The sequence below is a fragment of the Pteropus vampyrus genome, unplaced genomic scaffold (assembly GCF_000151845.1).
Source record: "Pteropus vampyrus isolate Shadow unplaced genomic scaffold, Pvam_2.0 Scaffold705, whole genome shotgun sequence".
Lineage (NCBI taxonomy): Eukaryota > Metazoa > Chordata > Mammalia > Chiroptera > Pteropodidae > Pteropus > Pteropus vampyrus.
The window spans coordinates 181,586-196,298 of NW_011889486.1; the positions used below are offsets into that span (position 1 = coordinate 181,586).

The 14,713-nt window shown below is 48.8% G+C and overlaps 1 protein-coding gene across 1 annotated transcript; it reads right to left on the reverse strand.

Annotated features, from left to right (window-relative positions):
- Window positions 1-428: 428 nt before the first annotated feature.
- Window positions 429-13,822, reverse strand: TMPRSS13 (transmembrane protease, serine 13). The gene is made up of 11 exons (XM_011385385.1): window positions 13,744-13,822; window positions 12,025-12,147; window positions 10,973-11,102; window positions 9,061-9,153; window positions 8,052-8,095; window positions 6,507-6,669; window positions 5,474-5,646; window positions 2,726-2,824; window positions 1,450-1,592; window positions 1,144-1,296; window positions 429-455 (listed from the first exon to the last, which is right to left on the reverse strand). Exons 1-11 carry the CDS (start codon window positions 13,820-13,822, stop codon window positions 429-431), a joined length of 1,227 nt encoding a protein of 408 aa, XP_011383687.1.
- Between the last annotated feature and the right edge of the window lie 891 nt (window positions 13,823-14,713).

Genomic DNA, 14,713 nt, shown 5'->3' on the forward strand with positions numbered 1-14,713 from the left:
CTCACCTCCAGAAAATTTTAAAGAATCTTTAAAAATACATCTACTTCTATTTCTTTAATATAAAAATAAAATGAAATGAAATCCACCCCCCAGAAGCCTGTGACCAAACAAGAGCAGTGAGCCCTGTTCACAGTTGTCAGCGTGGAAGGCCACAGGGCAGTCACCTCTCCACGTCCATGGCACCAGCAAGAGGTCTGAGAGAATAGGATGCTTGTAACGCCAACAGGAACATCCTCCTGCTGGGGACAGTCTAGGCACTCCAACAAAACCTGTTACCATCCCTGGACAGCAAGTGGTGTCACAGACAGTGGAGGTGGCAGTAACAAAGGTATCTGGTGGCTTTTAGCTCAGATGATGTTGCAAATGGCCCAGTCCCTTTGGCCACTCTTTGCAGCAGTCAGTGCTGTGAGGTGGAGCAGGACAGCTGCTTAAGATTTCCGGAAGTGTACCTCATTCTGAGGAAGAAACGGGAGAACAGGGTGAGGGTGGGCCGGGTGGGCCCAGAATACAGATGCAAAGGTGGGGTTCAGAGGCTAAAATTCAACCCGCCTGTCACCTGGCACCGCCCCTCAGAGAAGAGGAGTAGCAAAGGGAAAAAATGGAAGCAGGTTCTAAGAGACCCAGTACACTGGACTTCCAAAGCAGCCTTCTGTCCCCATCTGAGCTCTCCACTGTTCTGCTCCTGTCCAGACAGAGAAGGGAAGAGCATAGCATTCCTACTTTACAGCTAAAATAGCAGTCCCAGGGAAGCCAGGGGTTGAACTGGGTCAGCAGAGGTGGGGGCAAATCCATATGTCCTAACACCCAGTTCCCCACCTTCCAGCCAAAGAGGGGAACTCACCACATGTCCATCACTAGGAGAGGAGAGTGATATTGGGGCTAGCACCCAGCCTAAGCCCACCCCTTTTCAACCCTTTGAGCTCTGTTCTGCAGAAGGAAGAGGAAGGATATAAACACAGGAAGCTGGAAGCCTGATGCTCGACTCCTGTCCTGTCCCAATCTTTTGCACTTTGCGAACACCTCTGAACACAAGAATGTGAGGGAACCTTTGCCAAGACCTTGGGGAAAGCCTGGGTCCTCTTCTAGGCACCCCACCTTCGGGGTTCCCTACTTGCTCAGTCTGTGTCCCACATAGGCTCTCACCTCCATCTTGCTGTATATCCAGGGCAGGAGTTCTGTCACTTTGGTGTACACGCCGGGTTTGTTTCTCTGGCCACAGCCTGTGCCCCAGCTGGTGACTCCTGCCAGGTACCAGCGCTTGTTCTGCTCGCAGACCAGGGGCCCCCCACTGTCTCCCTACAGGAGAAAACATGCACATCAGCAGGGTGGGAGAGGTGGTCCTCGAGCAGGAAATGGTGGGCACACGATTCCCACTCCAGCCCCAACACCTCAGCTTTCCCCCACTCCCCAGTGTTCCAGAGCCTAAGCCCCACTCAGAAGCAGCCCCACCTGGCAGGAGTCTCTGCCTCCCTGAAGGTCCCCAGCACACATCATCCTTGGGGTAAGGTAACTGTCATAGACCAAGTAGCCATTGCACTTCCTGAAGTCGATGAGGTTGACCTGCACCTCCCGGAGGAAGGGGGATGTCTTCTCTTCAATGAAGTGGGAGAGGAGAGAGAGGATGGGAAGGGATTAAGACTCTGAATAACTTTGTGGCCTTCTAGCTGTCCGCCCAGACTCAGCATTCCCATGGTTGGCCACTCAAGACATATGGGCACACACACCCTTGCACCAAACACAACTCACTACATATAATAAAGACATATGTGTACATGGACAAACTCAGCCTATCAGGCTACCTTGCATGTTGCACAATGCTTTTCTGTATTCCAAGAATCATTCAATATATATCACTTAATTTGTTTTTAGTAACTAGGTGTCCTAAAGAGGTGTAATTCATCCATTTACAGATGAAGTTCAGGGCTGCAGAAGTGACTTGCTCACAGTCACACAGCTAGTCAGTTATGGAGCCAAGAACAGAAAAAGCTGCTCCCTGGCCAGTCAGCACTTCATCACACTGACCAGGGGAACATGGCCTGAGTCTCACAACCAGTCAGCTAGGCTGTGGCACTCTCCTGCCACATACAAACAATCTTTTAGAACCAATATCAGACAAGACCACTCTGTGACCATGATGAACTGAGGCAAAACAAAACCAGTTTATAATCCAGTTAAGCATAGATGAAAACAAGGTAGGTCACTGTGCAAATCCCAATATCAAAAACCCCCTCCCAGCCAATAGGAACAGCTGCTGTTTCTTTATCGCATACAGCTTTAGATCTAGTCTATTCAAAACTTCTAGATCAGATTATTTAGAGACCCAATCATGGAATTTTCCTGCTTCCTGAAAGCATCCAATCTAAAGACAGGCTCCACTTTGAACCTTCCAAACCATCTACATCCTATGCAGGTTTCTTTCTAACAACCCTTTTCAAAATGTGCCATAGTTCTCCATGGTGTGTGTTCCCCCTCAGCACAATGAGCAATGAACCCAACTTGCTCAACTATAGAGGTTTTCCTGGTGGTCTTGGCAGGAAGGCATTGTCACAGTGACTGCTTTGACATATACACAAGTGTGTATATACACACATTCACACCCAAGCCCTCATCTAGATAGGCCCCCACCCATCTGCCCAGACATATCACCCCTGCACACTCACACAAACACACAAGAATACAGGCACATGCATGTGTGTACACACAGTTGAACATCTCTTCCTCTCACCATCTGTCTCCCTGGTCTTGCCAAAGCCTGTGATCCAGCAGGTCTCATTGAGGTTGAAGGTCTGTCCATGCATAGGAAGGCAGGCAGGGTGGATATGAGCTGCAACAAGACCTCAAGACATCAGTGAAGGGACAAGATTAAAGATTTTGGTGGCGGTGGTGGAGGGGTAGGAGCACAAGTGTCCTAGGAGAACTTCTTTGCTCCAGAGTAGTTCTGAATAATTTCCCAGGGCCTCGGACTGACCAAACTCTTTATCTTGACCCATCAGCCTTCAAGGGACTGTCAGAGTTCCCCCAAATATTCTGATTTCAGTGGGTGCCGTGTGGAAGGATGTACAGGGTGGAAGCTCCCTGTACCAATTGTTACTGTGTGACTGAGGGTCTCTTCCCCCTGAGAGTGACTATCTTGGCGAAGCCTATGCCCTGCCTATCTGTCAGCACAAGGAGCAGCATCAGGCTAAGTCCCAGGTATTATGGTATCTCAGTGGAGTGTCCAGCCTGGTGTGGGGAGGGCACCTGCTGGTTGGCCAAGGCCTGAGGCTCTCCCTCCAGGGTGAGACAACCTCTTCCAGCAGGAAAAGCACACCCTTAGAGGCACAGACCACAAAACTGCTGCTCACTTGCTCCCACATTCAGAAACAATTAGAAGGTGCTGTTGTATATCACATCATAAGTTTCCCTGAGGGCTGACATCCCTAGATGACCCTGGACTGGGGCATCTATCACCAAAGTCTGATTTACATTAAGAAAATATTAATTGATAGAATATTTGCAGTGTTCTCAATTCTTTGTTTTCTTCACTGTAGCTTCCTACACTTAGAATAGTACCTGATACATAGAAAGTAATCAGCAAACATTGAAAGAAAGGAGAAAGGAGGAAGGAGGGAGAACGAATGGTAAATTCTCCTATAAATTGGGCTTTAATTGCTGGTATCTAACACACTTGTCTGCTAGCAAGTAAATAAACAAAAAATAAACGAAGGGATAGCATCAATTATTAACAAAAATTGGAAAACATGATTTCTTAAAATATTCTACGCTCATTTTTGAGACATAGTCTTGAAAATAATGTAACTGTTATATATCCCACTCACTTTTATGGGTGAATTAAATTTATCAGTGAGTTTTCACAAGTTTTGTCAGATAGTACTGTGACTCTCAAGTGCTCAACCTGCCATATGAGTGTAAGAAAATCTGCCCTAATTTCTAAACCAAAAATCAAGACACATGGTCTGAGCACAGGACTACATAAATCTGAGCTTTGATTCTTAGACTAGAGGTCTGCTTCCTGCCTGAGGGCCTGTCAGAATCTAGAGAGGGACTGCCATAGTTTGAAGAGCATATGCAATATCATAATAGCTTTCATGTGGCTTTTTCATTTGGTTATTAAAACTATTTAATTTGATTTGGAAACCCAAATAATATTAAAGAGGTAGGGATGGTAGGAGGTGACATCAGGATAGTTAGCCAAACGGAGTCTGGATTTTACAAGATTGGGAAGGCCTGTTCTGGTCCTGCAGACTGACTGCCCCCTTTCATGTGTGTGTAAGGGGCAAGGCAGGACCACCAGGGCATCCCTTACCTTATACTCTGAGACTCCACAGACAAGGCTGGAGGGAGCAGGAGGAGGACAGAGACCTTGCCCATTGGTAGGCGTGGTCCTGGGACAGCCCTGCCCAACCAAGCTCTGCCAAGGTTTCCTCCCCCTCACACCACTCTGAGAGCTAACTACTGACTCACTGACACCACCTCCATAATTAATGTACCAGGAAAGACCAGCTCATAGGTTCAGAGCACAAGAAAGGCTGGACTAACCAGAGAGCCTTCTAAGGCTTCCAGAAATCCCAGTATACCTTAGCCGAGCTTCCCCAGAGGAGCCTCCCAGCCTGCCAAGACTGATTACATGTCCCCATCTGTGCCTCCTATAGATTGGGCTTTAAGCACTGGTATCACTGCTCCCTTCAACATCATATCATTGGCCTCTATTTGCTGTCTTTGTGTGTGTCACCCATTATATTCTATTTGCAATGCAACTACAGAGCCCACTAAAAAGTGAACACTTAGTATTTGATAAGTTAACAAATAAGTGAATAAATTAATGAATAAAGACTTCTTTGGTCTTCTCCTGAGCATATTTCCTTCGTGTAGCTTCATCTGGTCCTCCAACCTCATGGCAATTGGTGTTTTAATGTGTACACATTTTGTGTTTGCAATTGCAGTGTTAGTAACTTGCCAGCTGAGAGCTGAGTGGGAAGAGCATTGTTTGGGAGTTAGACCAACCTGGATCCAGTCCTGCACCTGCCATTTATTACTCTGTGGCCTCTGGTAATTATCTCTCTCTAAAGTTCCATTTCCTTATATATAAACTGAAGCTAATAATAGTACCTGCTCCACAGGATTGGTTGTAAAGAGTAAATGAAATCAGATGTGATATGCCTACTGCAGTGTCTGGCCCCTGTTAAGTGCTCAGTAAATACCAGTAAAACAATTTGATCTACTTATATTGATGATATCGTATCCAAGCCCTGGCTCTGTCACCAATTTGCAATGTAAGATGTGTCTTTTGGGACCTCAGGGCCTCAGTTTTCCCAATTGTAAAATAGAGATGTTCCATTAAGTGAACTCTGAGTCTGACTTCTATCATGCTGAAGCTCTAGGGCCCCCATAGACACTGCCAAGTGCAAGGGCTGGGCCCTAAAGGCTGCTGGGATAAGCCAGATTGGGGTCTGACAGACATTGATTCACTCACCAGACAGAGTCAGGGGCTTGGAGAGCCGTATGAGGGCAATGTCGTAGTCATCTTGCTCATCAGTGTAATTGCCATTGATGATGATCTGGGAAATAGAGGCTGCCTCAGGCAGCTGGTTCAGGTTGTTAGTACCTGCATACACCTTCCAGCCCTCCAGGATCTTCTCCCGGGTCCTACAAGAGACACAGGAGAGCATGGTCCGGTTACCCACTTGGCAGAGCCCCCTGGAAGCATCTACTGCTAAATACAGGAAGCTGCACCTCAAGTACCAGCTTGGAGGCAGGAAGATGGATGAAATGACTTCCTGAGGTAGCCCTCTATCTTAGCCCTGAAGTACAAAAAGCCATTCTTAACTGATCACTCGGCACCTTACAACAGAAAAGGAGAGGAAATGAATAGGACCTCTGTGAGCAGTCACCCCCACTGTCTCCTCTGCACACCACCAAGGATCAAATAAGGTGAGTGGACACATTTCAATAGTATCATACTCAGCAAAAACAGAGCTTTAGACAGGATGAAGCAACCCGCTAAAGACTCATTACTGGGTAAGCCTGCTCTCCAAAGTCTTTCCTCCCCACCAGCTCAAAGGGACAAACCTGGCTAGTGACTGTCAGAAGTTGGCTGAATTGAAGCACCCCCGTCCCCTGCAATCCTCATCCCTCAGTTCCTGAGACAGTGGTCCTGATTTCTCAGGCTCCTCTCCTGTAAGTTCCAATTACAGGAAGCGGCAACAAACTTAAAGCCTCTTTATTTCAGCCTGTTCTTTAGGGACAGTCTGCCAAGTCCTTCTTCCTGCCTGCCTCAGTCATCACAGAGGCCATCAAACAAAGGCATTCTCTCATTCTCATTCTCATTCTGGGCCTAGTTCAGAACAAATACCCATAACTCACATTCCCAAGGCCAAATACCGACTGCAAATGGTGGCCTTAGCCACACTAGTGCCTTCTGGCTAGCACCAAGCTCACTTCCAAAGAGAGATAAGTCAGCCTGCCATCAGCCCTTGAACCCCAGCAGCATTGCATCAGGCACTTACACAAAGAAGCAATGGGCAGCAGTGAGCACCCACTGGGCGTCGATCAGCGTGCCCCCACAAATGTGGGTGATGCCGTAGTGCAGACTGACTTGCCAAGGCCACTTGCTCTCTGGGGCCAGTGCCCCTCCCACGATCCGCCCCGTCATGGCCCTCAGGCCACAGTCTGGAGAAAAGCAGAAGAGACAAACTGTGAACTCTGCTCCTCTCAGAGCCCTGCCATGCTCCCTGGGCCCAGGGCAGGTCCAGGCAGCCCGGTCCTGAGGGCATCCACCCACCGCTTTGCTCACTTAATCTGATACTGCATAACTGTTTTCTGCCAAAGCAGAGCTCCCACATGGTGGCTAGCTTTCTGGTATCATCCAGTGGGAAGTTTGACCCTAGCAGGTTCCTCTTTCTTCCTGTTCATTCATTTGACAAATGTTTACTAAATGCCCAGTGCACTGGGCATGGTATTAGGGTAACAGTGGAAAATCTCAGGACTGATGTTAGGAGTTCAGGAAAACAGATCAGGTCTACCATGACCCTGAGTTGATAGGGACAATAAGAAGAATCTCTATCATCTCAAAACAAAAGAGAAATAAACTTCTCACAATGCACAGGTGGGTTTGTGCCCACATGGTTCCCCAATGGGTCATTTAGTGCTGTTGAGGACACTTCGTCCCAAAGGAACACTTCTAAGCCTGTTCTGGGGCGAGTCATCTCCCCAGAATCATGGAGGAGGGCAGTTCTTGTAGTTTGTTCATACATGCATCTTTTCTCTTTGAAGGAGGAGAGACTGAGGAACTAGAGGCAGTCTGAGGGTGTGGGCACTCCATCTATAGCACCGGGTGCCTGGCCTATTCAGAGAGGCACCCTGACCTGGTCATTACTGCGAGCACAGCACTCATGGAACGATTAATGGCCTCGGCTTTGGGGGTCAGACTTGAGGTCAAATATAAGCTCCTCACCTACCAAGACATTCACGATGGAGTCCTGGAGGCTGGTTTCCAGAAAGATCAGAGAATCCCTGGGTCAAAACCCCCTATACTCCCTCATTCACCTGCTTACGGACTTACTTAAAGCAAAGTAAACATTTCAGTCTGTTTTCAATAAGTGTGTAAAATGGCACCAGCCGCATGAGAATTAAATGCTATTATGTTTGTGAAGAGATAGACACAGTGCTTTGCACATATAATGTGCTCAGTAAAGATTGACTCTATGTCTAGATCTCAATCTAGCTCTTTATCTATTGGTATATAAGCTTTAAGCCAGCCCAGTCCTGCTCTCTTGGTCTTTTGCTCCCTGCCCAGAATCCAGGAAACTTGAACAGCTTCCTTGTATGAGAGTGCTGGACTGAGCAGCCAAGAGAAAGGGAGATGCCATGTTAGAACTACTCCAGTGCCTTACAGGAATCCTGGCCCTGAAGCAGGCCTGACGGCTAAGCCTCTCTTCCTGGTGGACCCCCAAGTGCCGGCCATCTCCCCCAGAGAGATCCCATCCGTCTGCTCTGCCCGCTGACTCCCACCCCACACAGTCCACAATCCAGGAGGAAGAGCATCTTCTTACGGGAACATTGGAGAGAGATATACCGCTGGGAAGGGCATTCTGACCTGCAGGAAGAAAGACAGAAAATGGGGGAAAAGGGTACATTGGCCACCTCTTCTAGGTAGCTTTCCCTGATTGAATCCTGCTCAGTTCCTATCCCATTTCTTTTGCACAAGAAAAATGGAGATTCTGACCTCCCTCCTGGTGGGGGCAAGCCCTTCCAGTTCTTTCTCCAGAAATAGAGATGGCTTAGTGCAAATCATCCCCACACTTCTCTTCACCCTCCCTGCCACTTTCTAGTGGCAAATTGCATACATTGTCCAGATCCACATCCTTTGAAGCCATGACTGCATTGTGCCGGCATCTTTCCATTAAACAGGTAGCCTAATGCTCCTCTGACAGAATTCCTCAATGCTAGCTAGCCACACTGCAGGCAAAGCACCTAGCACAAAGCAGGCATCCAGGATACAGCTAATTCACTTTCCTTCCTTCCCCCACCCCTTCTCTCAGAGCCTTGTTTCTTCTCTCCTCTCCCAAGGTAAATACTGCTAGCTGGTGGAGCGCCCCCTATCAGCTTCCCCCTCAGTGGGACAGACAAGGACAGGGCTGCAATACAAAGATGACAAGTGATGGGGAAGCAAAGGAGAAGGCTGGTGCCTCCCAAATGGGCCTCCTGCCCCCAAACACAGGCACCCGGCACTCCTCTGCTGCTGGAGCTCCTCCCCACCGTAAGCCCACTCCCTGCAGAAGTGTTCAAACGCCCGAACCACCGGTGGCCCTAAAGTTTATTATTGTCTCTGGCAACCAGGTAAACTCTTGGGGACACCTATGACCTCTAAGTGCTTTCTGTATCAAGCCCCAGAAAGAAGTCAGGAGGCAGATGGTGAATGAGTTCTGTTTGTGAGATGCTCCTGACCTTCACAATGGAGTCCTGGAGGCTGGTTCCCCAAAAGGCCAAAGGAGAGGGGCTCCCCAGTTCAAAGCCCCCTGTACCCTCTCATTCCCTTGCTTACAGTCAGCCCAGCCATACCTGTAGAGGCTTTTCTGGATGGTGGAGTTGTATTCAGAGATTGAGAAACTGCTGGCAAAATCCCTATGGGCCACCTCAGTTGTTCGATAAGCACTGCAAGAGAAGAGAGGGGAAGAAAAATGATCTTGCTTGAGAAATAGCCCATCCCCAGACCCCTAGCTGGCATCAGAGTCCCAGCCAGCCCTGCTGACAGAGGCTAGCAGCTGACAAGGCCCAACATGGTCTGACCTCATCCACATATCACCCCCCTCTGCTCCCCACTAGCCCTGTATTTCTCAAAGTATGGTCCCTGCCCAGACAAATGCAAATTCTTGGGCCCTACCCAAGACCTACTACTGTATCAGGAACTCTGGTTCTGTGTTTTAACAGATTCTCCAGGTGATGCACTGCTTGAGTTTGAGAAACACTGATCTAGCCCTTTTCTATCCAAACTGTGATTCATGGACCACCAGCAGCAGGATCACCTGGACCTCCTGAGCCAGACTCTGCATCTTAAAGATTCTTGTTAACATGAGGTTTGCACTTTAAAGTTTGAAGACCTTTCATTCACTTACTGGATTTCAGTAATGTGCCCAAGAATCACCTCGAGTGTTTGCTAAGCAGGTTCTAAATCCTAATCCCAGAGATTCTGATTCTGGGTGTGTTTTAACAAGTACCCCAGATCATTGTGATGTGGGTGATCCGTGGATCACTATCCCCGCTGTCCGTGTGGCACTTGTGTGCCTTTCTAGAACCCGGTACATCCTTGCATGAGAGCATGCCCTTATGTGTGCTGTTCCTCCCTCTTGGGTTCCTTCAGTCTCTGCTCCTCTAAGCACAGTTAGGCACCCTCACTGTTGTGCGCCCGTAGAGCTTCACGCACATCCTATCATTACATATCACATTGTGCCATAATTATTGGTTTAAGCCTCTCTCGCCCACACCATACTAGAGGTTCTCCAGTGGTAGGGATCTTATCTTGCTCCTTTGTGTCTTGGTGCCACATATTAAAAGGTCAGTGAATATTCTTTGAATAAATGACACTATGTATTGAAACTCAAGGGAGATTCAGACTTGCATAAGGGCACATAACTCAATGATGAAAGTTGTCCATGCTCTTCCGATTAGATCCTCCAGATCTCCCTTTCACACATGGGTACTCTGAGACTGAGGTAGGGATAGAGAACTGGTTCTAAGTCCTAGCCTCCAACTCTGGTTTTCTAGGTGCTTCTACAGAGAGTCCACAATGAGATTCTCATCCTTTCTTCCCACAACCTTGTACTCATTGGTGAAACACAAAACTACTTGGCTTGAAAACTCAGACCAAGAGGGAGGATGGAGATGACCATGTGGCCTGTGAATTGGAACTCCATTAAGGCAGAAGGTCATTGTCCACCCTATTCCTCATCTACCCAGCAGTGTCAACTTCTCTGTTTAAAGTTTTTAGAGCCTAAGATTCTTATGACTTTACCTGGCCACACCTGACCATTCCATTCCTGTTTGATGAATTCTAACCCAAGTCACAACTGTTGGAGCTCAAAGTCCACTGAAGGGTTTGCACAGCCTGAGCTCCTTGTTCTCAGAAGTGAGAAGATGACAAAACCTGCCCAAATGCCTAACCCACCTCACAGGGCTACCATGACCATTAAATATAATGATGGTCATGAGGGCGCTTAGATGCAAAGAATTATACAGGAGTGTGATCTATTTTAAATCTACGAAGAATTACTTTGGCCTCGTGGAAATAACCTGTCCCAGACTCGTAAGATCCCAGGGTTACTGTCCCTTTGAATAACTCCAAGATAACCTGAGCTAGTTACCTCAACTCTGGTCTCCAAGATTTTTTTTAACATGGGGTTCCTGCGATGAGTCTGAGACACCCTTAAGAAGAGCCCAAGACATCCCTGAAGCCAGGACCTTGGGGAAGATATACCTCTCAAAACCCAGCTGCTGGCAGGTCTTCACTGAGTAGGAGTTGTTCCAGCTGTCACTGCAGACAGGATTCCACTGATGGGATGATCCAGAATAGACTTTAAGCAAAGACTTGTCCCAGTCAAACCTCACTGCAGGGAAAGAAAAGGGCAAAGCAGGTCCTCAGCAGCCAGGAAGCTGCAGTTCTTGGGAATGAACCAAGTAAGGCTTTGAGAGGCTACTGTCCTGAGGCTCCTCGCTGGGATGTGATGATCATAGTCAGTGCTCAGAAGCCCAAGACATTCAGTAAGGACAGAGCCAAGGCAAGGGGCTGGGGCAGTGAGGAAAGCTCTTTATCCGACAGACTCCAGGGAGCCATACTGGAAGAAGGGGCAGGCACTGCCAAGAGCCATCACCCATAGAGGGCAGTGACATGCACACATGAGAGAATGACAAGGAGAATAAGGACTATGATCTGACAGAGTGATCTGGACAGGCTCAGGCACAGATGACCACAGTCGTGGGTAAGGACACATGTAAACGTGCAGGTAGAAAGAATGGGGCATGTACCCACAGATACCGACATCAAGGCTATACATAGATAACACATGTGAAAGCCACTGAGGACCAGAGCTCAATGACATCTTTGTGCTCATTGAGGCCAGCCATTTACAAGCCGACCTTCATGAAACGTGGAGGTGGAAGTCAGAGGGCATCTGCTGGACAAAGAGGAGGGGGTACATAGAAGGGACTCTGGATCTCACACCTGCCTCCAGCCAGAGAAGCTTTGCTTTGCTCAGTCTGATAGTTGGGAGTTGTTTGATTTTATTCAAGAACCACTAAGTTTGTCCAATCCATTCATTTTATAAATTAGGAAACTGGAGCCCAAAGAAGGTAAGTGATTTGCCCAAGTCTCACAACACTCAAAACCAAGTTTCAAACACAATCTTTCTGTGACTAAAACCCAAATCCTCCAGTTCTCTGTCCTTTGCCTCCCATTTGAGTTTGTAGTCACTGTAGTGCGCCTGCACACACGCGCGTGCGCGCACACACACCTATACCCAGCCTGCTTACCACAGCCCAGCTCGTCACTCTTCAGCTTGCAGTCTGCCACCCCATCGCAGCGCACAGAATGCATGGGGCAGCTCTCTACAGGCTCCTTGTACTTGATCCTTGTGTGGCCCCGCCAGAAGTGGACTGGAAAAAATAAAGCAGGCAGCTGGGTCACTGTCAGCCCCAGAGAAACAGGACACTGAGCAGCCCAAGGCCCTGGGAGTTCTGAGACACCGACCTGCAATCCCTCTTGGACTCTGGGGCTCTCGTCCCCCATCTGTATGGAGAGAAAGGCTGCTCAGGAATGCTCTGGAATGCGCCTGCAAGCAGGGCAGCACCAAGCAAACTTGAGCAGCCACCCAAAGAAAGAAGAGAGAGAGAGGGAAGGAGGTGTGGAGGTGGATGCTACTTTGGGAGTTCCCCCACCCTACATGCTGGCTAGAGTGGTAGCCAGAGAAACCACCTCCTCTAGTACCCCAGAGCCCCCTTCTCGAAGCCTTTCTGGGCTCCCTTTATCTTTGTGCTCCATGGGGGTCACAGCAGAGAAATTTTTAAATCCACAGTCACACACATACAACCACTACCTGTCCTGTTTTCTCAAAGGTGGTCCTTCCAGCCTCAGAAGCTCCTAGATTTTCTTCCTCCTCCTCTCCCCCAAACAAGGACTGTCTCCTATGCTCAGTTTTTGCCCCATTACTTGTCTTTATGCCTTTAAATGTCTTCCCACTGAACAAGCAACACTAGATGGCTGATTCCCAAATGTACAAGCTTTATAAACCATCTGTGAAAATCAGCCTCATAACTCCCTCTGTCTTTAACACCTATCTCTTTCCAAACTAGGATCTGTCATCCCTCCCACCTGGAGACACTTCCCCTTTGATGCCAAAGAAACCTGACTTCTGATTCCTCACCCTGCCTCTTGTCTACACCCGCCTCCTGGCCCTGACCCCTCACTTCTCCTCCTGCTCCCACCATGCTCTCAGTCACCCAAGGTGAAGGGTCACCCTTGTGTGACTGGCTTCTTCCAGGCCCAGACACAAATCCCTCCTAATCTCTTGGATGCGCCCCTCTTCTCTGTGCCCTGGTCTTCCCTCTCTCAAGACCTGCACACTGAGCCTGCCAGGATCACCTTGATGTGCAGTGAGGAGAGCTCTAGATGGGGGTTCGGGGCTAGGGCTCTAGTTTTGACCCCCGGCATAGCTGCTCAGTGACCACTTCCCTGGTGTCAGTAAGTCTAGAGGTTAGAGGACTTCAGGAAATGTTAACCATGCTGAAGGCTATAACTAGTCAGGAAGCCTGCCCTCACATGCCATCTCACCCCTCCACCGGTTATTTCCTACTGCTTGCTCTCTGTGGATTGCAGGGCGTTCCCCTGGAGCTGTGCCCTGTGTGAGGAAGGGAGGGAGAGCAGGGCAGCGAGTGCTGGAGGTGGTTCTCATGGATACCATGTGGCAGGCACCATACCAAGGCATTGTGATGGCGATGCCTCCACCTTGTCAGACAAGTGAAGAAACTGAGGCTCGGGAAGTCAATTAACTTGCTGAGGTCACACAGCTGCTATGTGGCAGAGCCGAGTCTGTCTGGTACTAAAGCTGTATTCTTCCCCCCCTCCCTCTTTAATTGCCTCCCCATTTCCACCCCTGACCTATAGATGTTGCCAGTTTCCCCTTAAGAACTGATCTCTGAAGGTGGGGCGTCTCCTCCCACATGCTCGTTGTGTGCACCTGGGGCCTGGCGTACCTGGTGCACTCAGGAGGCCCCGGCGCACTTGGGGGCCTGGTGCACCCGGGGGGCCCGGCGCGCCTGGGGTATGGTCCATGGCTCCACCTGGGGCATGAACCTGGGACCTTCTGTGTGTAAAGCAGAAGGTCCATGCTAACCACTACACTATGGAGCCACCCCCTAAAACTGTATTCTTAACCAACACACAACCTCCTCCAGCACAACAGTCTTTCTCAAACAGCCCTGCAGACAGGTGTTTCTGTATCGTTGCCCACCCCACTCTTCACCACACTGCTGCCTCTTTAATCGAATCCTTACCCCTCAGTCCAGCATTTACAGCTCTCTACAACAGGGCCATGCCATACTCAAGCAAACAGACAGCCCCCAGGTCACCAAATGTATATTTTCCTCTCTGGTTAGTGGGTCCCTTTCCACGCCCCATGCTGACCTTGCCCATCTGCCTCACTTTTTTCCTGCAGCTGCCATTCCCACTAGATGCCCTGTCCCCAATCCTCTTCCAACTTTCAGGTCCTCATTTGGCCCCACTGCCTTCATGAGCTGGCCCCTGCCTCTACAGACCACACAGCTGTCACCTCTTTCTGACAGTCACACTCAAATGTGTTCGGCCTTCATTCTCTCCAGCTATGTCCTCCAGGAGACTTTAATCTCCTTGAGGACAGGGTGGTCGGATGTGTGCTCCCCTTTTGCTCCCTCCAGCACAGTCTCCACTGTGCTAGATTCATAGTGGGCATTCTGGCAGCGAACCTGGGGACATGTCCTAAGTATCTTTTCCAAAGAGAAGGAAGAAATTGTGGGTGCCTAAATTGCTGAACACTTTATACTGTTGATGGAAAATACCTGAAAGACTTTTCCTAATCAGGGTTTTTATGTTTGTTTTTAATAACTAGTGTTTTTAGAGTGGAATTTTGTGCCAGGCATTGTGCCATTATCTCTTTTATTCCTCATAACACAGTGAAGTCTTTATGAG

Coding starts and splice junctions, on each gene's coding strand:
- TMPRSS13 (XM_011385385.1), bottom strand. CDS start 13,822: ATGGACCATACCCCAGGCGCGCCGGGCCCCCCGGGTGCACCAGGCCCC. Junction 12,148..13,743: donor GGGCCTCCTGAGTGCACCAG/GTACGCCAGGCC, acceptor TATTTTTTCCAG/TCCACTTCTGGCGGGGCCAC. Junction 8,096..9,060: donor ATCCAGAAAAGCCTCTACAG/GTATGGCTGGGC, acceptor TTCTTCCTGCAG/GTCAGAATGCCCTTCCCAGC.